Source organism: Sebastes fasciatus, chromosome 22 (genome assembly GCF_043250625.1).
Source record: "Sebastes fasciatus isolate fSebFas1 chromosome 22, fSebFas1.pri, whole genome shotgun sequence".
Taxonomy (NCBI): Eukaryota; Metazoa; Chordata; class Actinopteri; order Perciformes; family Sebastidae; genus Sebastes; species Sebastes fasciatus.
The window spans coordinates 17,014,715-17,036,713 of NC_133816.1; the positions used below are offsets into that span (position 1 = coordinate 17,014,715).

A 21,999-nucleotide genomic window follows, 5' to 3' on the forward strand; every position below is an offset into this window, starting at 1 on the left:
TCTTATCATGGTATGATTCTCCCAGGAGAGCCTGGTAAGTTGTGTCTTTAGGCAGCTGCTCAGCTATAAATAACACTAATACATTATGAGGTCAGCTAGCCAGAGTTAATTACATTTTAACTTACAATTGACTAATTGGACTTGATAGAGTGGAGAGAATGCCAGCCTATCTGGCTGATGCCATACAAATAAATCACATCTACCAGTCAAGTACGGAAGTTCGTTAACAACAAAAGTACAGAGCAAGTACAAAAAAGTTCTGAACAACGTTTTCGGGAGAACAGTGAGGACTGAATTGTCAGCGTAATTGTTTATAACCCGTGAGAGGAATGGCTTTCTAGATTTAGGCGAGCCATGGGGATTCATTTGGGTCTTCATAGTGGGGCACTTGCAGATTTAGCAGCTTGTATTCCTTAGATGCAGAGACACAGGTTTGTAACTGTTTTAGAAGGCACAAATGATGTCATCCTGCTGATCGGAGTTTCAGATCAGAAAGGCTTCTACTCATCACTCTAATAACCTTGTTTCCTAAGAATTACGTTCCCATACCACAAAACTGCATTGTGAGTAATGTTTAGAGGGAAACATATTTTGTTCCGGATTACATTTGTTTTTCACTAGGGCTGTCAATCGCTTAAAATAGTTAATTGCAATTAATTGCAAATTAATCACATTTTTTGTCTGTTCAAAACGTACCTTAAAGGGAGATTCGTCAAGTATTGAATAAAGAAACCAAGTAGTTTGATTGCATTTTTTGTAGTGATGCACCAATACCAATACTGGATCGGATATCGGGCCGATACTGACTCAAATAGCTGGATCGGGTATTGTGACAATGGAAACGATCTATTCAATTCAGTTCTATGTTTATATTATAAACACATTATATACTGTAATTTGAATTCCTGTTTAATATTTTACCAATTTGTTGCTGCATTAAAAAGTTTTTAAAAAAGTTAACTTTTAAATTTTGAAGATTTCTTTGCCAAGTTGCTGATGAACGATTTATTATTTTGATAATAGAGAACAATTAAATATATTTATATCTATATATTTATTGGTCACATTTTACAAAGTTAGGAAAGCATTGTTTAAGTCAACCCTGATGTTGCCTTACACATAAAAGAATGATCCCAGTCACTTCCACACAGTGAGGCATACAGCGTATTAATTAAACACTGGTATCGGATCGGTACTCGGTATTGGCCGACACCCAAAGCCCAAGTATCGGTATCGGGACTGAAAAAGTCGAATCGATGCATCCCTAGTTTTTTGTTTAGTTTTGTTTCAATTTACAACGTTAAAATTGCAAGCATAATCTGGAGGAAAATATGTTTCCTTCAAAGCGTAATTGAGAATGCAGTTTAATTGTATGGGAATGTAATTTCGCTCTGACATCTCTTCATTAATGCATGTATATAGGTCCTGTTGTGTATATTCTTCTTCTTCTTCTTCTTCTTCTTCTTCTTCTTCTAGGAGGCAGGGTTGCACAGTGAATACACCCACTTTTTATATACAGTCTATGATGTTATAATCCTTCAAAGCACCATTCCATCATCCCAACATGTTTCATTCTAACATTTCCTCTTTAATGGAAACTGTCTCTGCTCCGTGGGACTGACCTAAACTTTTCCCCAGATATTAGCCCGTATCATAAACAGGATGAAGGGTTAAATTCAGCCTGAGAGCTTCAGCCACAGCTGATAGTGTCCCATCATGACATCTGAAACAGCTTAGTGAGCAGCGATACAAGGCTAGGTGTTGTTAGACACTGTCCACAGCCATGGTGCTGGTGTTATACTGCACACACACGCCCCCACACCCACTACATCAAACCTGCGCTCTTATTGTGGCGATGAAGTGGGGAGGTTGAAGCGGAATATCAGCGCAGAGATCCCATCATCCCTCTGGACACTTGGCATGCAAAACACAAACAGCCTAAAACCCCTTTAAACCCCATGTTGTTTTGAATAGTTCCTTAAAGAATGTTTATGTTGCCCCTTCTTAAAGGACATGCATTAAGTCCAGCAGATTATTGAAGGCAGTGCATTAGGAAATGAGGCAGAACAGCTGGAAGACAGAGTACAATACAGTCTGTCCTTAGTTACTGCCAGCTTTATTTAGACTTACTGGAAGTAAATTGAGAAAGAGCCCAGTATTATAAAGGTTGCAGGCTCTTTTTCTTCAGTGTAAGGACAAACTGTATATTCATCCTTAACATATTACACCTCTGTCCTATTTTCCAGTGTTGTCTCCAGAATAATTTATGCAGCCTCTCTCCCTCTCTTGGCACATCCTGACTGCCATACTCTCTTATCAGGTAATAGCATGTCTTCTCCTGAGCTCTTGTACCTGTCACAGAGAAGTTTTGAGGTAGAAAATTACCCAGGCCTCTGTGACCCAGAGTCTCAGCAATATAAAGATAATATAGAAAAAGTGTTTTTTTTCTGGTGGGAGAGAGAGAGAGGGAGAGGAATCAAGTGAAATAACACCCAGAAGCCTCCTGAATCCAGAGCAGCTCTGCAAATCCACTTCATATGCTGTATATTATATGCACAGAATAAAACACAAATTTAGGCAGCGTTACGTTTCCTCAAAACATTTCTACTGCATATGAACATCATTTGAAGGAGATACAAAGTCACTGTCCTCCGTCATACTGAAGCTGCCTCAACGTCAGACATTCAAGACGAGTGAAATAGACTTCGGAGGTGTCCGTCTGAGCAGCAGCCCTCCTGGAGGACAGCTGATGATTTACGGATGTGTAGGTTCAGTCAGGAAACACCAGTTAAGCCCCGAGGCAGCAGCTATTAATTTATCGACCTTCAGTGAAGCGTGATCCCAGTTACCTCTCCGCTGACCGGCGTTGGCTTCAGCTCAGCTTCGGTGTTTGCCAGCCGTGAAATCTGATGAATGAAACGGCAAAACCAAATCACCAATCATAGCTACAGTAAAAGAACAGCTAATGTTACTGCTAATGTTCTTTGCAGCTATGCTAACACCGCGTTAATAAAGGATTAAGCTATTCCAGCCCATTAATCACAAACGGTGTACCTCACTGCTGACCATTTTTCCAAAGTAAGGTGAATTTGACTAAGTGGGACATTTTTTTGCATTTCAGACGTCTGGAATATATTGAAGCCGATAAATTAAATCCACACCCAGTACCACTCTGAAATCCCCAGGATGTGTCCTAATGAAACCAGAAAAGAAAATGCAGATATCACACTCACTACAGAAATGGTAGACATATTAGTGCCAAGTTGTCTCAGACAAATCTTTATTTCCTAAATGTATGTTTGCTAAATGTGCAATCCCATGTTCAGTAATTTTACCACTTGTTGTTGCTATTGAGGCTTACAGGTGTGGATGTTACATGGAGAATCAGACAACATCAAACAAACAATAGACTAAAATAGTTTTGAAGCAAATATGGACGTAGTCGCCATGACGTCACTCGTAGGTTTCTGAAGAGCAAAAATGAAGCCCAAAGCGGGTGGCTCCCGGCGACTTCGGCCATCGCCGTCTTGGCAGTGACGTCTCCAGCTAATCCAAAAATGGGCAAAGAGGTGGAACGTGAATGAAACCTCTGTACAGTTATCATGAAAGGGGAAATTAGCTATGGAGACAAAAGCCGTTTTTCTTTTTTGTTCCAGGCTGTAAACAAGTTTCTGGCACTTCTGCATTGGCTTCACTGCTCAGCCCTGGAGGTTGCTGCTTGATTAAACCTAATTTAAGAGTCAAGGAATTGATTCATCCAAAACCATTCCCCATTTACAATGATCAGGTTTTGGTTTCCTTCTGAAATGAATCAATCAGAAATGCAGCCATGATACATTCAAACTAAAACAATTATTATTATTTTTTCTCTCCTGGATAATTTCTCTCTTGCTCTTAACATTGCTGTTGCTACTAGACATAAAACCCCACAGCTGAATGTGATAAGGTCACGAGTTAAAAAGCAATTTCACAAATGTAAGTCATCATCTAAAGTGGAGGAAGATGAAGCAGGTATTTCACAGAGGATATCAACGCATTCGATTTTTTGATGGAATCACCACGCTCTATATCCTTTCTTTCAGAATATGTGAAGGCTATAGCTACAGAATTGCTTTTATTTCGTCTGTTACAGTTATGAACCCATTTATTTATTTCATTGAAATGATTTAATAGTGTTTGAATTCCTCTGTAAAGCACTTGCTGTTATATAAATGTACTATATGAGTGAACTGAGTTGAACTGGGTTCATCTTTACACGCTGCCATGCCATTTTCAAACGGGTCCCTTGACCTCTGACCTCAAGATATGTGAATGAAAATGGGTTCCATGGATACCCATGAGTCTCCCCTTTTCAGGGTCATGTCTAGAAGGTAACCCGCAAATTGCGAAATCTTATCTGACATCTGCAAAAACTGCCTGACGAACTATCCTAACCTTAACTATTCGAGGTTAATGCCTAACCTTTACCATCTCGAGAGTTTCCCCAACTTGCGGGTTCCCTTTTAGACACGATCCCTTTACAGACAATTGATTTCCAATAAAAAATATGTACATACATTTTCATAAAACAAGCATATTTGCCCACTCCCATGTTAATAAGACTATTAAATACTCTCTATAAATCTCCCTTTAAGATACATTTTGAAAGATTATTAGATCGCGATTAACTATTTTCATTGATTGACAGCCCTAATTTGAACATTATTTAGAGGAGACATTAGGGGAAATGTAAGGACATCGCTAAATAGGTGCCGACAAGGCAGGAAACATGAGCAGTCAAAGGGATCATGAAGGTTGTAAACCAACATTCTCAAACTGAAATGACCTGGGGGCCACTTGCCAGGTTGTTCTCTCCTTGGGGGGCATTTGAACACTTGGTGGAAAAAGACAGAGCAAAGTCTCCAGTGTCTCTTCAACAATACATTTCAATATACACTTCAAAGCTTAGCAACTCATCCCTCCCTCTGCTCTCCCTCATACGCAGCATACTGCTCTGCATGTTTAGAATACTAATGAGGTTTCAATTTTATTCCTGGCTGCCTCTGACTGATTAAACTCTTAAAACATTCTGTCCTGTAGGTTAATCTTTAGAGACAGGAGGTTAAGTGTTTATGTTGCACAGTGAGGTGCTGCTTGTTAAATGTGAAGGGATCAGTCTGGTGATATTCTATACTTTGCTTCTCAACAACAAATCTCGTGGACGGACTCAAACCAACAATGAATGTGTCTACTAACAAGTATTGTGTGTGAATCAAAGCCTGATATCTCTTTTTCCTCTGTGCCATAGAGCTCCATTAGTAACCCATCAATGAGCGACGCTGTGTTCCTTCATTGCCATGAACACACCCTGTAGTTTGTTCTGACTCAATCCCACATATACCATCCTGCTGCCCCAAATACTCACTAGAATACCACATGTGTATTAATCCACCGCTGAAAATAGTCCCCCACAAATCCACTATTTCCTCCTGTCTGCTCAAATCTACAGTGACCAGCTGTTTCGGAAATTACTGAGCCATTTTAAAAAAAAATGAAACTATTTTTTTGAGTTTTTAAACATGTCTTCAGTAGGAACCGATGTGCTTGGAGCTGAGAGCCATAGACAGGGTAGAGAAGTCATTTGGTCTTTTCATGGTTTCATGATTTATCGACAATAACAAGACTATTTGCAGCCTTAGGTTTTTAACGTGAACTATGGATCCAATCTTTGTGCACCCATTTTGCAGCCTTGTTAGAAAATGCAATGGTTATTCTAACATAAATGATTATCATGTGCTGGAAAACGCATTTTCTAGTCAAGTCAGCATGTGCCTGTGTGTGAATGAAAGCTCTATCTGTACAGATAACCTAATAAAGCTGCCAGACTGTCATGCACCCACTGAACACATATTATTCACAGCCAGCCCGTTCTCATTCCCAACTCGTCAAATGAGTCAGCTTGGTAAGTGGCTCTATGCTTCAAACTATATGACACTCGTTTATGGTGGGTGTAAAGGAGGAAGTCAGGTGACATAGCATAAAGAGTGACAAAGTCAGCGTAGGGAGGAGGTCGGGTGGATGGATGGGTCAAAAAAGTAAAGTAAAAGAAACAAAAACAGGACTTTCACCTAGGAGACAAGTGTTTGTGTCCCCTGTGAAACCGAAAGTCAACGTAAACTTATTTTAAGATATATGTAAGTTAAGTTATGTAACATTACGTTGCATACTTAACAATACGTAACATACTCAACTACATAACAAACGTCCTTATTTTAACCCGAACCACCTAACCAAGTAATTTTGTTGCCTAAACATAAACAAGTTGTTTCCTGTGAACATGGAAGTTTATTTTGAAAAGACAGTGAATGCATGTAACAAGCGGAAACTGACACGTGCAAAACTGACGCTAGAGGGGTACGTACGTAGAGCAGGGTTCAACATTAACCAATTTCATTGTATTTTCTATTGGAGTGTGTTAACTGGCCAATCATGAACACTCGTCCCAACTTGTCGCGCCCCTGGGCATCACGCTATTTATGGCATCAAAACCACTATAGTTAGGTTTAAGGAAGAACTACATGGTCGGGCTTAAACTGTGACACTGAATATTGCGAATACGGGATACGAACAAACAGCTGATGGTAACGTGAAGCATGGGACACAAACAGCAGTCTCCTGGATGAAAGCCTCGTGTTTACCGTTAGTTGTTAGCCGTTGATGGAGGTTCCATTGAATTACATTATGATGCATTCAAGCTCTATTCAGTAAAAATTTATTAAATTATTGACCAAAGGTAAATTATAACGTTATCATTATGTGTTCAAATGCAATCTTGTAAAATGTAGTTTTTGGCGAGAAACTTGAATAATTACAATAAGCAGCTTATAGTACATGATTAAAACTACTAATGGCAATCAATCAAAACAAATATTTAAATAAAAATACAATTATTTATTTCCTAATCATTTCAATTGTGTTTTTTTTGGTGAAAAAGATAGACGGTATCTCTTGCAGTGTGTGCACTGCGAGACTCTTCAATTCAATGAGTTTTCAATTTAAATGAATGATTACAATTATCCTGTTTTTTACTGTTAATATCACAGTTGAGGAAGGCTGTGTTAAGTGGCGTTAAATTGCCTTTTCTCGATTTTGCATTTACATTTTGGCCACCAAATTTATAGGGGCTTGGTGGCCCGTGCGTCCAGTGTTTAAAATATTAGCGTCTACAAACACAAGGCTTTCATTCAGGAGACCGCTGTTCATGTCCTCAGCGTTACATTTCACTTTCACTTTACAATCAGCTGTTCATTCGTGTCCCTGTTCACAATGTTCAGGGTCATTATCACTGTACAAACTTAGTAGACCAACCATGTTGTTAGACCTAAGCAAATGTTTTGGTTTAATTCACTACTTTACCCATGTCTTTACTGCGACCGAAAAGTGACGCCGTGGGTTCTGACAAAGTGTCAGTATGTGACAAGTCGGGATGAGAACCTGTTATGCTGTCTGCCCCAGCACTGGGGACTGTGGAGCACTGATGGATGCTGGGAGACGGGCGTGCAGTGACTTGTTAAAAGGTTTTTAGTGAACGTGAGTTAAAGGCTGGTCATGATCATTAAACATCAGTTAACCTCAAAACATCAAGCTGTCATAAAAACAGAGCATCCAGGTCGCCCGGTGTGAGTGTCCTCACATCGGGGGTGAAATGGTGTGAATTTCATCTGAGACAGGATGTGTGGGTGTGGGAGAGAGAGTGATGTGTAATTGTATTTTTCAAGGTGAAGGGACACTAGAAAAAGAAGACGGAGAGGCCTATTATGCATAAATTCACCTATTTCCATTTGTCTTCTTTAAGTATGCCTCACCTTATTACCTATTTGTCTACTTATCTAAATACCCTGTATTGTGATAACCAGAACCATTCCCCAGGGAGGTCATTACTCATTTCATATCATGTCATTACCATTTTGCTACCTCCCCCGTCTCTGACTAAAATGACAAAATACTGAGTCAACCCACAGCCGAATCATTAAAACCCCACTCACATCAGAAAATGGCACAGCCTCTGCACCTCCTCGCAAAAAAAAGGCAGTGCTGAAAGCTTGGTAACTTGGATAGTTGGCAAACTACTGTAGCTGGCGAGCTAATCACTAACACACTGGCCAGCTTGAGCGCTAACTGGTGTTTGTTTAAGAGGCACATTTGTACTAAAACCACAGTTTATACTCTAGCAGTGCAGGATGACATAAAAGTGGATGGTGCAACACAGCTAATAAACTCTGATAGCTTCCTCTGTTGGGTACTCTCCATCTGCAGGCGTCCTCGGCCGACATTACTGTCTTTTAGAGGCTGTGGCAGGCTCAGCATTAAAGCTAGAAGATACTGGTATCATATGAATCTAGAAAACCTAAGGAATCCATTGGTACCACCCATGTCATGTTATGGAAGAAGGTTAAATAACGCTCCAAAGTTGGCATGGCCATTTTCAAAGGGGTCCCTTGACCTCTGACCTCAAGATATGTGAATGAAAATGGGTTCTATGGGTACCCACGAGTCTCCTCTTTACAGACGTGCCCACTTTCTGATAATCACATGCAGTTTGGGGCAAAAAACAATACAGTTTTTTTTCATGCAGTATAAATGTGTTATTTTCGCTTATTCTAAAATGGTGTATTTGAATATTTCTGCATGTCCATAAACAGTCTTGGAATTGCAGACAGTATCGCTGTAAATGCTGAGACTCTTGTGGATCCAATGAGCCCAACTGTATTCATGTGTGATGATGTTTGGCCGCATTGTAGCGATTTCATATAGTGAAACCATTTTTAAAACTTGACCTCACTGTATAAAATGACCTGTGCTGACTTCTAGGATAATCACATCCTCATGAAACTTTACAGCCACAAACAAGAGACCAAGAGCATTCAGAGGATAGATGGCTTTCCTAGCTAGATTGACAATAAGGGGGTTTCTGAGCAGTTTACACACCAAAAGTGCTGGTAGATCAAAACTTTAAAATCTCTTCAGCATGTGTTAACCACAGACGTTATTTATTATAACCAAAAACACATTCAAAAAACCCATATAGACTACCAGACGACAGAAGCACAAGTGTTAAAATGCTAACTCATATCCGGGTTTTAGGACTCATTCCTGTAGCATTTTATTGCATTTGAAAGATGTGGGCAAGCCAGGCAGCGAGACTTTAATGAAAACAACGGTGCATCATGGGAGATGTAGGATCCAATGTTTTTGGAGTTTGACCCATACTAGGGACTAAAAGTCAGGATATCCTTGCTTCTGCTACTTCAGCATTCACCAATCTCTTTTTAACCGGTCTCTTTTACAGCACAACAAGCATTCAGTGCCAGCTTTCAGTACTTGTACTTTCAATGCACAAACTAAGAGCACAAAACAGGAAATTGTGTATAATTGTCCTGCCTACCCACAGGCATTTCACTGTACTGTAGCTTCAGGTGCTCTTTAACTTTACACCACTCTAGTAGTGAGGTGCATACTACGCAGCATGGGCTCTCACACAACAGTCAGCTAGATTTATAACAGACTCACAGGACTCATGCTACTGACCCCCCACATCCCACATCCCCCATTCTTCAGCCTCCTCTCCCAGACACACACATGCGTACCCCCTTACCTCCCAACATTCCCCGTTTCGAAACATAAGTCTCCATTTCACAGCAAACCAGCTTTGTTTTCACAGCAAACCCAGAGGCCCTCTTCCTCCACACCGGTGACCTCGACAACTTTCCCTACTTCCCCATCCCAATCTGAGAGTTATTAGCATTGAGCAGAGCGTTGTTGTTTTTAATGTAGCTGCGGACCTTTTGTGCAGGAACCAGTATCTACTTTCTGGCCTAGGGTTGTGTTGTTAGTAGGGTGCCAGATGTGTGGAAATAGACGGATGACAAAGCTTTTCATATTACACCTCTGAACAGCTTTTTTGTCATCAACAAACTCATCACAGACACACTAAAGTACACACATCATCAAACAAATTAAAACATCATGAAAATGCATGTGGAGTGCCTGTTGGAAAACCTCCCATCGCCCTGTATCAAACAAAATGAAGCAGACAAAACACATAATCTCAAAGATATTGAACTCCATAGGAGTTATGCATGGTACGAACCTGGTGGTCGAAGTCATACTAAATAATAAAGATGTGAGAAATGATTCACAAATGAAGACAGAGGAGTTCAAGGCCAAAGAAGAGGAGATAGAAGTCAATTGATGTATTGCATTTGTTCATTTGACTTATTAAAATTTTTTTCAAGTGCCACAAGTTGATGCATATGAACATGTGTGCATGTATGTGCGGGTAAATGGCAGAGTACCAAACTATGTCCGTGTACGGGGCTTATGAAAACCATATGACATGCTCTGAAAAAGAAAGAAATGCACAGTTCGCTGCACCTCCCCCCATTCTGACACACATCCACAAAGCCCCCCCCTTCCAAAAACATACAGTTCTTTTCCTCAACTCCCTCCCTCTCTCCACTTCTGCCCACCTCCCTTCTTGCTATATCTCCCTCCCTCTATCCTCCCTTTCCCTTTTTCTCCCCTCCCTCCCTTCTTGGGACAATCTGCATGCACTCAACTCCAGCACAGATCTGTTTCAGCAGCGTAGAGTAAAGAGTACAGCCAGGCAGTGAAAAAAAAAAAATCAGGGTTCAAATGAAGGGAGAAAAGTTCAGATAGAAAAGAAAAGTGGGCCAAGGCTGAGAGAAAGTTTTAAAAAGCAGGTAGATAAAAGTGTGGAGAAAGTCAGCGTAAGAGACAGGCGGAGAGTGAAGAGATATATTCAGGTCTAAAAAAATGGGCTCCCTGGTGAGCAGTGCTGCTGCTCTTCTCTTAACCTCCCTGCTGGCTTTGCTCTTTGGACTTTCTTCAGTCCTGGGTCAGGATTTGAACGAGAGGGATGCACTATGCAATGCGGACGGCTGCTTTGTGGTCTATTTCCAACGCAAGATCTTCCTGGACTCGTGGAGGGCCTGCAAGGACAAAGGTGGCAACCTGGCTACCATTAAACGCAGGGAGGATGCCACCACTATTGCCACTCTCTTCTCCACTCTGGACTTGCGCTTCTCGCGCACCAACGTCCAGGTATGGATTGGCCTGCAGCGCCAGCCTCGCCAGTGTGCCACCACACGCCCGCTGCGGGGTTTCTCTTGGACTACTGGTGACCAGGACACAGAGTATACCAACTGGCAGAAAGAGGACTCCCCTACTAAGTGCTCGATGCCACGCTGCGTGGTTATGGGCTACAACACTCAGGAGCAGAGTGATAACTTCAAATGGCTGGATGGTTCCTGCTCAGTCCCTGTAGATGGGTATCTTTGCCATTACTCCTACAAAGGAATGTGTCCTGCTTTGTGGAATGAAGGGGCAGGCAATGCCCTCTACACTACACCATTTAACCTTCTAAGCACACTGCTAACCCATTTGCCCTTTGGATCTGTTGCTACCGTGCCCTGCCCCGCAGGCACCAAGGAGGAACAGTCAGTTTTGTGCAGGCTGAAGGAAGACGGCTCAGTTGGGTGGTCAAGAGATTCCCCCCTCTGCTCCGATCCCCCTGTATCACACGACTGGTGTGACCAGGATAATGGCGGATGTGAGCATTTCTGCAGGCCGGCCGGTGCTCACTTCTACTGTGAGTGTGCCGACGGGTTTCAACTAGGAGACAATGGGCTGAACTGTGAATTGTCTGATGTTTGTGAAGGGGCCCCCTGCGAGTTTGAGTGCTTGCCCCTCTCAGATGGGTACCGCTGTGCCTGCCCTGAAGGATACATGCTTGCACCAGATGAACGTGGTTGTCTGGATGTAGACGAGTGCCTCCAGAGTCCTTGTGAGCAGCTTTGTGTGAATGCTCCGGGGACATTTGAATGTCGGTGTCGGGAGGGTTACCATCCGGATGATGAGGGCGGGTGTGAGGATATAGATGAGTGTATAAATGACCCATGTGAACACGCCTGTGAAAACACTCTAGGCTCTCATATCTGCCACTGCCATCTGGGTTTTTCCCCAATGCCCGAGGACCCCAGCAAATGCCAAGACACCGACGAGTGCCAGATCCCCGGAACCTGTGAGAAGATGTGTGTGAATTATGAGGGTGGATTTGAGTGCTACTGCGAGGAAGGCTATGAACTCATGTCTGATCACTATTCATGTGGCAAGAGAGGAGAACGAGATGACCAATCTGCTGTCACCCCTCCTTTTCCTTGGGCCACCCACCAGCCTGGATCTGTATGGGACCCTGTGGACTATGATTGGAACCCGCAGCAGAGCCACACTAACTGGCCTCCAGAGGAGGAGCAAGCTCTGGACTGGCTGACCGACCCACCCAGAGTTTTGGATTCTGATGTCATTTGGGTCACCAGTGCCCCTCAGGAAGAGCTGCCCTCTGATTTTGCACTGGACTCTCCGACAAAGGAGGCTGAGGAAGACACACACAATGGAGGACTTGAATGGCCGGAGTGGGAGCAGATATATGAGTCTGAGCTGGAAGTTTTGACAACCACCATCTACACCACGTCTCCAACCACCACCTACACCACGCCTGCACCCACCACCAGCTCCAGCGCGACCCCAGACTGGTACGAAGGCGACGAGGATAGCGAGGAGGAGACCACCACAGCTCTCCCCTTCCTTTCCACCTCTACAATCTCTGAGGGAGCTTGGAATTGGTGGGCGGGGCTCACCACTTCCAGCCAGAAACCAGGAAATCCAGAGGATTCAGTCATAGACCTCAACATGCCTACGGATTCCAGCTACCACAATAAGGCAGAAGAAGAGCAGCACCCCCTTAGGGAAATCCCTCAGTTCCCAGAGGAGGAGTTATGGGAGGAGGAAAAGGACTTTGTGGAGATCACACACCCAGCTGTTCCCACCCAGCTTACTACTTCCGAGCCACCCCCGAGCGACGGTGGCCAGAGCGTTGACATCCTGGATCCTGTCCAGGAAGACAGAGGGCAGAAACAGAGCGGCACCTGGCTCCTGGTGGGCCTCCTAGTGCCCATCTGCATCTTCATTGTAGTAATGGTGGCGCTGGGAATCGTCTACTGCACCCGCTGTGCTGTTCACTCACGCAACAAGAATGCCACTGACTGCTACCACTGGATCTCTGGGGCTCATGATAAACAGGGAGCTCCTAACCCCTCAGCAGGGGTCAAGACCCATGTTTAAACAGACAGGAGAGGGACTGACATTCACATAAACAGACTGCTTCAGAAGTAAGCAGGAGTGAATAATGGACCTGGTAAGGGACAAGCTAAATGTTTCACCCTCTGACTGTGGAACTGCCCACGCTTTTTGGATATTCCTGTTAAATATCAATTGTGGGGAAGGGACTATGATGACCACTGACCTGTTTTGGGGATGGGGTTGCTATGTGGTACAAACTGCTTCGATGTTTCATACACTGACCACACAGCACAAGATCTGATTGCTTCATCATTGCACTAGGGTACATTATTATAACATTTTAGTGTCTTCATAAGTAGCATCTGCTAATATCTGAAAATATTGTGTGAAGTCATTTATTCAACATTTCACAGTCAGATCCTGCAAAGAGCCTTGGGAATCAATGTACTGATGGCAAAAAAGGCATTCCGCCTTATTGAGGTAGCAAAACTTTGATGTGAGGTGTTTCTTCCATGCAAAATCCTCAGGCTCAGTTCATTTCAATAGCACATCACTGTAGATAACTGTTACTCTCAACTGTGTTAAAAAGGGATTTTGATGCATTGTTAGCTCACATCAGCAGTGGGTGAAAGGAGGCTGTAAGCAAATATCCCTTCGAGAGTGAAGACATTCTGCAGTCACATGATAACGCTGTGAAAGCAGAAATCACTGTGTTGAATGTTTGATAAGAAGACCAAAACCTTATTTGTATATAGTGGTTCTTTTGTATTTATGTTTGTTTCAACCATTTTTTTTGTAACAATTAATAATAATTCATTGACATACCTTTTTTTTCATGGACCCCATAAAACTGGTGATATGCAGAGGAATGTCTGTCGGCACATGGGAGTGCTTTCCCCCACTCATGCCCAGTTTAAGAGCACTTCTCCTTTCTGAAAAGAGGTGAAAGAGCAGATGTTCACACTGCACAGGGAATGTTGTCAGGCCTGGTGGTTGACATTAGCCTTGGCCTCGTTCACGACATGGCCATCAGTCACCCTTCATAACCCTAATTCATTAGTGCAGCCTCGGAAGGTTTTCATCTTAAACCAGCCCTGAAATGTTTTATAGCCTTGTTTGGATCACATCCAACTGTGTAACACCGCAGTCAGTGGTACACCTTGCAGTTGCAACTTTACATTTTAAAAAGACAATCATATCGTAAAGATCTCAGATTCCCAACTTTTAAATAACATGGAGGGCAAAATGTACATTGACTTTTTTTGGAGAAGTGCTCATTGGATATTAGGATGTACAAACTTTATAAACCAAAGAAGAAACAAATGAAGAATGCACTTACAGGTTAATGGATAAATGGCTTTTTAATGCCTGGGGAAACAAAGTGCCATTCCAAATTTACATATGAAACTTGTCTTTGTTTTATTAATAAGACTGTGAAATATAAGAAACATCGGATGTCTTTTTTTCATTTTACATGTTAAGAAATTGTGAATTAAAAACTATGACAAGGGTTGAGCGTGAAAGTTTATTATTGACCTTGGAAATAGTTTGGCAAAACCATTTCTTAAAGCTGCAGTAGGTAGAATTGGAGTAAATATGATTAAAAAAAAGTTATTTTTATAAAACGGTCGCAATATCCTGACAGTAGTGCATGAGACAGGTAATCTGAAACAAATCATGTGTGTCCTCCGGTGCTCCTAATGGCATCTGCAAGATTTCACAGACAGAGGAAAATAACCAATCAGAGCCGAGCTGGATCCTTGTCGTCTCTGAGCAGCTGTCAATCACTCGCAAACTCTGATCAAACAGTCAAACTAGGCAGTGCTGATCAAATATGAATCAATATTCTGTTACTGTAATGCTTTTGTCTCTCCTCAAATGTTTTCAGGAACATCTTGTAGTGTACTGTTTAGCTGTAAAATGAGAAAGTTTGTGTCCCGGCAGTCATGTTGAGATCAAGTTGAGGAAATACCAAGCACCGCCCACCAGCCGGAGCAAACTTTCTAAGCAAACTTGATCAGCGCTGCCTAGTTTGACCGTTTTATCGAAGTTTGCGAGTGATTGACAGCTGTCTCTGTTGAATGAACAGCCAATAGAAACGCTCAATAGGAACGCTCTCTCTCTCTGAAATGAACTGTAATTGGCCAAAGTCTCCCAGCCTGAAAACAGAGCCATAAGGAGGTGCAGAAGTCTAGTTTTCTCTCAGAACACTTGAATTACAATATACTGAAAAGGTTATTATGGAATTTTTGCCCAATGATGTCAAAAATATTCTGCTTATTGACGCTTTAACTTGTGGTATACAGTATGTATAGCTTTTACTGGGGCTTTCAACTGCATCTCACAGTCTTCATCTGGGGATGAAGCTTGGTCAGTTGTCATGGAGATACTGTATTGGACATATAGGGAACCATCCGCTTAGGAAGACTGCGAAATGGGTTTAAAAGCCAGAGAAAGCTAGTATCTAGCCGACCTTGAGTTTTTTTTTTTTTGTCAAACATATGAGAAGGGGATTTATGGATGGCTGTCTATTATTGTGTTTGCGATGACATCACTGCTCTGGACGTCTGATGCAATTTTCTGAGTTATATTCAGCTTTTCTGAGACTCAGCAGTGAATTTAAAAGCCATGAGAGGAGTTTCCTCCTCAGTAGAGTGGAGGAATGAATGTGGGTGGAGGGAGGGAGGGAGGGAGGGAGGGAGGTTGTATGTGTGGCAATATGGATACTGTAATTTCAAAAAATTACCATTATCCCCAAAGAACCCTAACTTTGAAGAAAATGTTTTTACGGAAAACAACAGGATACGAGAGCGTAGTCCCCACTGGCAGTGAGGACGCATTGTGATTGTATTGACTAATGGAATGTGCTGATCAAAACCAGGTTCTGGCTCTGTGAGTGGCTCTCAGAGGGGGTCTCTCTCTCTCTCGCTCTCTTTCTAACTGTCTCTCTCCCCCTCTGACCTATTTTCAACATTGTCATCCCTTCTACAGCTCTCAGTATACAGACACAACCCAGTCACCAGTGAGCTGAGCTCTGTGGTAACCCTCTCTGAAACAGACATTATGATGTCAGTCCAGCTGATGTATATTATGTACAGATGATGTGCTTTAAAGTATCCAGTTGTTGGTGTTTCCCCATCATTCCTATCAGTAATAATAACATTGTGTTTGTTATTCCTAAGATCTGGGAGCACAGTGACATCACTTAAAACAAGTCCGGCGGCGGGGCAACAAACACAAACAGATCAGACAGGTAAACAAGACAAGCCATTATCTGACATGATGGAGCAGAGCCCACACATCCACCTGAGGATGTTGGCATCATAATTGAGGGAGTTGAAGTTCTGCAAGATCTGAGAGATGTGGCTAAAATGAGTGTGCAGTCCTGCTTGGCCTGATCTACAGTTTAAACTACACCCCAAGGATCTGAGATACACATTTGAATTTCTTCTGAAAGTGTTGATGGAGTTGGACGGCAACAGATGTTCCATGAAGGTGCAGGTCTTTAAAAACAGATTACATGAGTAATCCCACCTGTAATAGATTATAAAATGTATTTAACAGGATGCTTAGACCAATATGTTGGGGTGGGAGGAGAGGATTTACCTTAGAAAAGTAATAAAATGTTAGCTTTTATGCCAGCAGCTGAATGTTCAAAGAGAACAGTTGATGAAACACACACTGTATACTGTCTTTGGCACATTCCTCACTGTATTACACTATATTGTTTTATAAAAGATAAAGGTGAAGTGACTTAAGAGGTATTTATTTGACTCGTTCACATTAGAGCAAACAGGATTTAGTCATGTTAGTACAATCAACAAAATCCTACAACATAGACACAAGATAAGTGTGTGCATTTAATTAAGATGGTTTGATGAGATTTGCTAAACAGCATGTAGTAATATTAAATTGTCATCTCCCATGTATTCATCCCAGTTTCTTAGGACCGGTTGACATATTAAATTATGTAAATGTAACATTTCATTTCTTTGTAAACTAACGGCATATATGTATAAGTGTCAGGGGAACGGGGAGAGGGATGCAATTGCAGACCAAGCGAATCTATAAATGAATCCAGAAGGATAACCACAAAAAGTCACAAGCGATTTAAAGGGAGAGGGGAAACACTAAATGAAAACAGGCCTAAAAGGAAGACTTCCTACACTCAATATATCTTGAAAAGACTAAAACTAAAACGCCGCTGCCGAGCAGCTGACTAGAACATAAATGAAACAAAAGAACCAGCGAAGGCAGGCCACACAGACCTAACCCACTCTAAGTGACTCCAGCTCTGAAGAGAAGCTAAATCTCACAGATAGGTTCACGTGGTACTTCTGCAGATTCACACACACCCCTATACAGATAGAGCAAAAACAGGACAGCACTCTCACTACCTCTGACAAAGAGACAATGAGTCAGCACCTGAGCACTGAAACCACAGGTAGAAATAGGCTTCAACCACCTGATGCTCATCAGGGACAATGAGGCTCCACAGCTGCCTCTCCTCAGAGATGATTAACCCAACCAGCCTGCTGAGTGGCAGCGTGACCCTCACATATAAGTATATACGTTTAACTTAAGTATACTTCAAAGTATACTTTCATAAACTAAAATGTGAGCTACAAGTTTACTTGACGTATAAAAACTATTAAACTAGTAGTTTACTGAAAGTGGGCTACAAGTATATACAAGTATACTTGCAGTGTAAAACTATTAAACTAGTAGTTTGCTGAGAGTATATTTGAAGTACATTTTCATATACAAGAAAATGGGCTCCAAGTATAAAATTAGTAAACTATCAGTATAATGATAGTATAGTTTTAGAACAAAATAAAATGTAGTCCCAAGAAGTATTGAAGTAGTACACTTACAAGTACACTACATTGATATTAGTATACATTTTTGTGTGTTATATTTTTTGTATGAAGTATACTTAAGTTTACTTCATACCCCCCCTTTTTTTCTATTAACTTATTTGTTTATTTAATTTATTATTATTATTATTATTATTATTATTACTTTTTTCTCTTTGTATCAATACTATTATTATTATTTTATTATATTCTTTCTTTTTATTATTATTATTATTATTAATATTGTTATTATTATTATTATTATTATTATTATTATTATTATTATTATTATTTTTCTCAATTTTATTTCAGTTTTGAATGCTGAAGTTGTTTTCTCTAGTGTACTTATTGTGTTCGTCTCAGCTCAACTACTTAAAACATTGGTTTATAAACTATTGTAATTACGAACTGTAAATTGCATATGAAAACAACCTCGAAAAAAAGGGGAAAAAATAAAGTATGAAAAAAAACGTTACTTCATAAAATAAACTTAAAGTATACTTCTTTTTTATAAGGTTTAAACTGATATAGATTTTTTAGATGAGCCTTTTTTTTAGGTGGATAAAACACGTTTTCTGCCGTCCCCGTCCACAGCACTGTATTGCTTTGCTCCGGGGTCGGTACTCCTGTCTGTTTCAAAAGGCTGTGGGTGTGCCGACTGTTATCTACTATAAGTAATACACCTACTACTTCAAGCACTTCAAGGCAACACCTGCGTTATTACCTCATTTTGAGGCACTGTCTCCCAAAGTAAAAATCTGGTGTTCAGGTCCTAAAGCTCATTTTTACCACTGGTCTACCTACTTTTTCAGTTGTACCTTAAATAAAGTGGTTGAGATAATCTGTTGGCTTGTTTCCAACCTGTCTGATCGTCTGCCTGCTTGTGTTCCTTGACCCGTCTGACTTTGTTGTAGTGACGACACCGCATTCCCTTTCACTTTGTACTTTGGTGAGTATATTGTTATTATAACTGACAGAAATGATGGCTACGCCAATAAGAGCCTAGTTATTATTATAAACCAGGATTATATACTGTGATGAAAGCAAATGAAAAACCTCAAGAGAGGCATGTCATTACTGACCTCTGTCTGACTCCTGAGAGCAGCTGCACACCGTGTGACTCGTTTCGTGGGGATAGCAGCATATGTAGCTGAGATGATACAGTACGGACCGTAAGCCAAATGCGTTCAGTATGATTCTATGAGCTTTTTGTTTGTTTGTTTCCATGACTGCTGAGACTCCAAGCATTTGAAACAAGCAGATGTTTGTTCTCTGTGACTCTGTGGATTTGCTGGGAGTGTCCCAAAATCTGACTGTACTAAGGCATAAAATACATAAATAAATTAAATCAAATATACATTTATATATAGGGGATTTGGTATTTCTCAACCAGAATGTATATTCCCAGCAGTTTGGAGATGGTTTGAAACTGTCAGTGAATGAATTTGAAATCTAAAGATAAAAGGAAGAGGTCATGAATAAATTCACGGTAATCCATCCAGTAATTGTGGAGACATTTCACTTTCCGAACCAACCTTGAATGTCTGTACAAAAACGCATGTAAATCCACTGTATAGGAATATGATTAGTTTCTCAGTCATCTCTAAAGCTTCTTTTAACTAACTTCCTCTCTTCATACTGTGGGTGCTTCTTATGCACAGATTAATTTATTTCTTTTCAAGCTCCCGTTACATAACGGTGTTGTGTTCGTCTCGAAGGGCCGTAGCAAATAAAGGGAAAGACACTAAAAATACACTTCAGTTAACTGATCTATTTACAAATCATAGATTCATTTGCAAAAAGAGATAAGATGTGAATAGCAGTAAGAATCTGCGTAGCTGTGGGTGGGCCCAGGTGGGCCTGGGTCCACCCATTTGGCACTCAGTGGGATCATCCAGTGAATAGCAGTCAGCGCTGTTTCAGTTATCTGACTATACGACCATAAAGTGGTCGTGCATTTCACTGTCGAAAACACAAACTAGAATTTTACTTTATCCATTTTAAATAATTGAGGAATGAGAATTTATTGAGAATAAATTGAGGAACAGAAGCCTGAGGAGCAGGAGGAAGAAGTTCAGCCATCATTCTCAACCGTGTATTGAAATGTGTTTGTGTTTTGTGTGAGAGTGAGTGTTTGTCTGTCTGGTGAGGATGTTTGTTCACCCATCTAGGTGCTCTCTCTCTGATTGACTGGAGGTGTGGGTTAGGTCTGGGGTGTGTTGGCTGCTGATTAGTCCAACAATCATCTCTGCAGTTTAAAATGCTCAGGTAGTCTGACAACAGCCGTGTTTTGTCCTTGGCCTCCAAACCTTTGTGTTAAAGCTGTGATCTAGAGTTGAATTATAGCTTTAGTGCCCTAGTTGGCTTCGTAATAGTGTAACTTGTTGTTTTCTTTGTTGCTAAAGACAGCACTTCAGTGGTAGGAGTGAACTGCCCTCGTCACCCTAATAACAAGGCCTACAGGAGAAAGACTAAAAAGTGGCATCAGGGCATCACATCAGACTGAACGCCTTGTCCCTGCTCATCTTTGAAAAAGACTATGAAGTAATTTCAGTGTTCAACACCAAGCCCCGTCGTCTCCTGCTGGAATCATCAAAAGAAAGCCAATTTACAATTATGGGCTAATGACCTATTTCATTATTATTGTAAATTAGTTTATGTTCGGTGTACAAACTGGATTTCATGCTGATGTTGCTGCCAGCTGTGTGTATGAATATGTGGCCGTCGTGCCAGGCTATGTTATGCTGTTTGTCTTGTTGGATCAGAATCAGCTTGATTGTCCAGGTATGAGTAGACCTACACACATAGAGGCTACCAGGAATTTGACTCTGGTTATTTTGCTCTCATTGTACGACGGAAATAGAAATGCAGCTTAAAACAAGGTCAACAAATCTGAACAAGAGTGAGGAAAGAAGATAAAACATAACCTCAGATACCAAGGAAGAGAATGAGAATGGTAACATACAGTTGCCAATATAAGCAGACATACTGTAAGTGAGAGTAATATATAGCTATACAGTACATATTAGCATACCAGAGTCTCCCTGCAACATGTAGTCAGTGCTAATATTATTATTATTGGACCACAATGGATAAAAATTATATACATCTAAATCAATCTAGCAAATAACAGATAGAAATGTTTATAGTGCTATCCACAATATTAGCAGTATAACAAAACGTAAACATGCTGTGTAAACCTCAGTGTTATTAATGCATTTCTTAAGATAATTTTTCCTCTGACACAGTGGGTTTAGCTGCCCAGACTTCACAAAAACTTAACCAGTTTTAGTTTCCACACACTTATATTGTAGAAATATACAATGAAAAAGAAGTGAATGTTTTGCACATACGTACTGCGTTAATATTCTGTCTGAATCTGTTTGTCATTTTTCCCAAAAATGTATATTCCCAAAGAAAAATAGTTGCATTTGAACATAATTTATAGCAGATAAGATTTCTTCAAATGTGACCAGAGCAAAATGGAAAACAGCAGGAGGGAAAGCCACTCTGTGGTTTTTAATATCCTCCGTCTCCACCTGCTCGATCTTGATCTTGGACGACAACTGGAGACACGTCTTCAGCCGAGCAAAGCTCTGATAATGGAAAATGAATTCTGCTGTTGACCCTCTGTTTGGTCTGTCCCCTCAGCTTCCTTCTGACTGTCAATCACTGGTTCATTGTCTCTCTCTTCACACTCACTCACTGATGCTCGGAGCTTTCCTACGGCGTTTTCTGCTGCCCTGAAAAGCAAAACATCCCCATTCATTTAATAACTGGCTGCGCTGTGATGAGCTGTACGCACTCAGACGTGGTTAGAGGCTATCGATATTGACATCAGTTCATCTGCCATGCTCGTGTTTCTCCCTCCATTAAACAAACATCCAATATCTGTCCAAAGTTTATGTGCAGAATGTTTGCTGTTTGGTGCTGAGTTGGTAGTGACGGTGCTAGTGTACAGTGTTATCTGAGCTTTCCCTGCAAACAGCTGCCTGCTGGAAAC

General features: G+C 41.2%; 1 protein-coding gene across 1 annotated transcript; it reads left to right on the top strand.

Annotated features, from left to right (window-relative positions):
• Positions 1 to 10,547: 10,547 nt before the first annotated feature.
• On the top strand, positions 10,548 to 14,650 carry cd248a (CD248 molecule, endosialin a). Its single transcript, XM_074623449.1, has one exon. It carries the CDS (start codon positions 10,816 to 10,818, stop codon positions 13,180 to 13,182), a length of 2,367 nt encoding a protein of 788 aa, XP_074479550.1. The 5' UTR covers positions 10,548 to 10,815; the 3' UTR covers positions 13,183 to 14,650.
• Positions 14,651 to 21,999: the final 7,349 nt, after the last annotated feature.

What these genes read in the sequence shown, in the direction of transcription:
- cd248a (XM_074623449.1), top strand. Translation starts at nt 10,816, where the DNA reads ATGGGCTCCCTGGTGAGCAGTGCTGCTGCTCTTCTCTTAACCTCCCTG.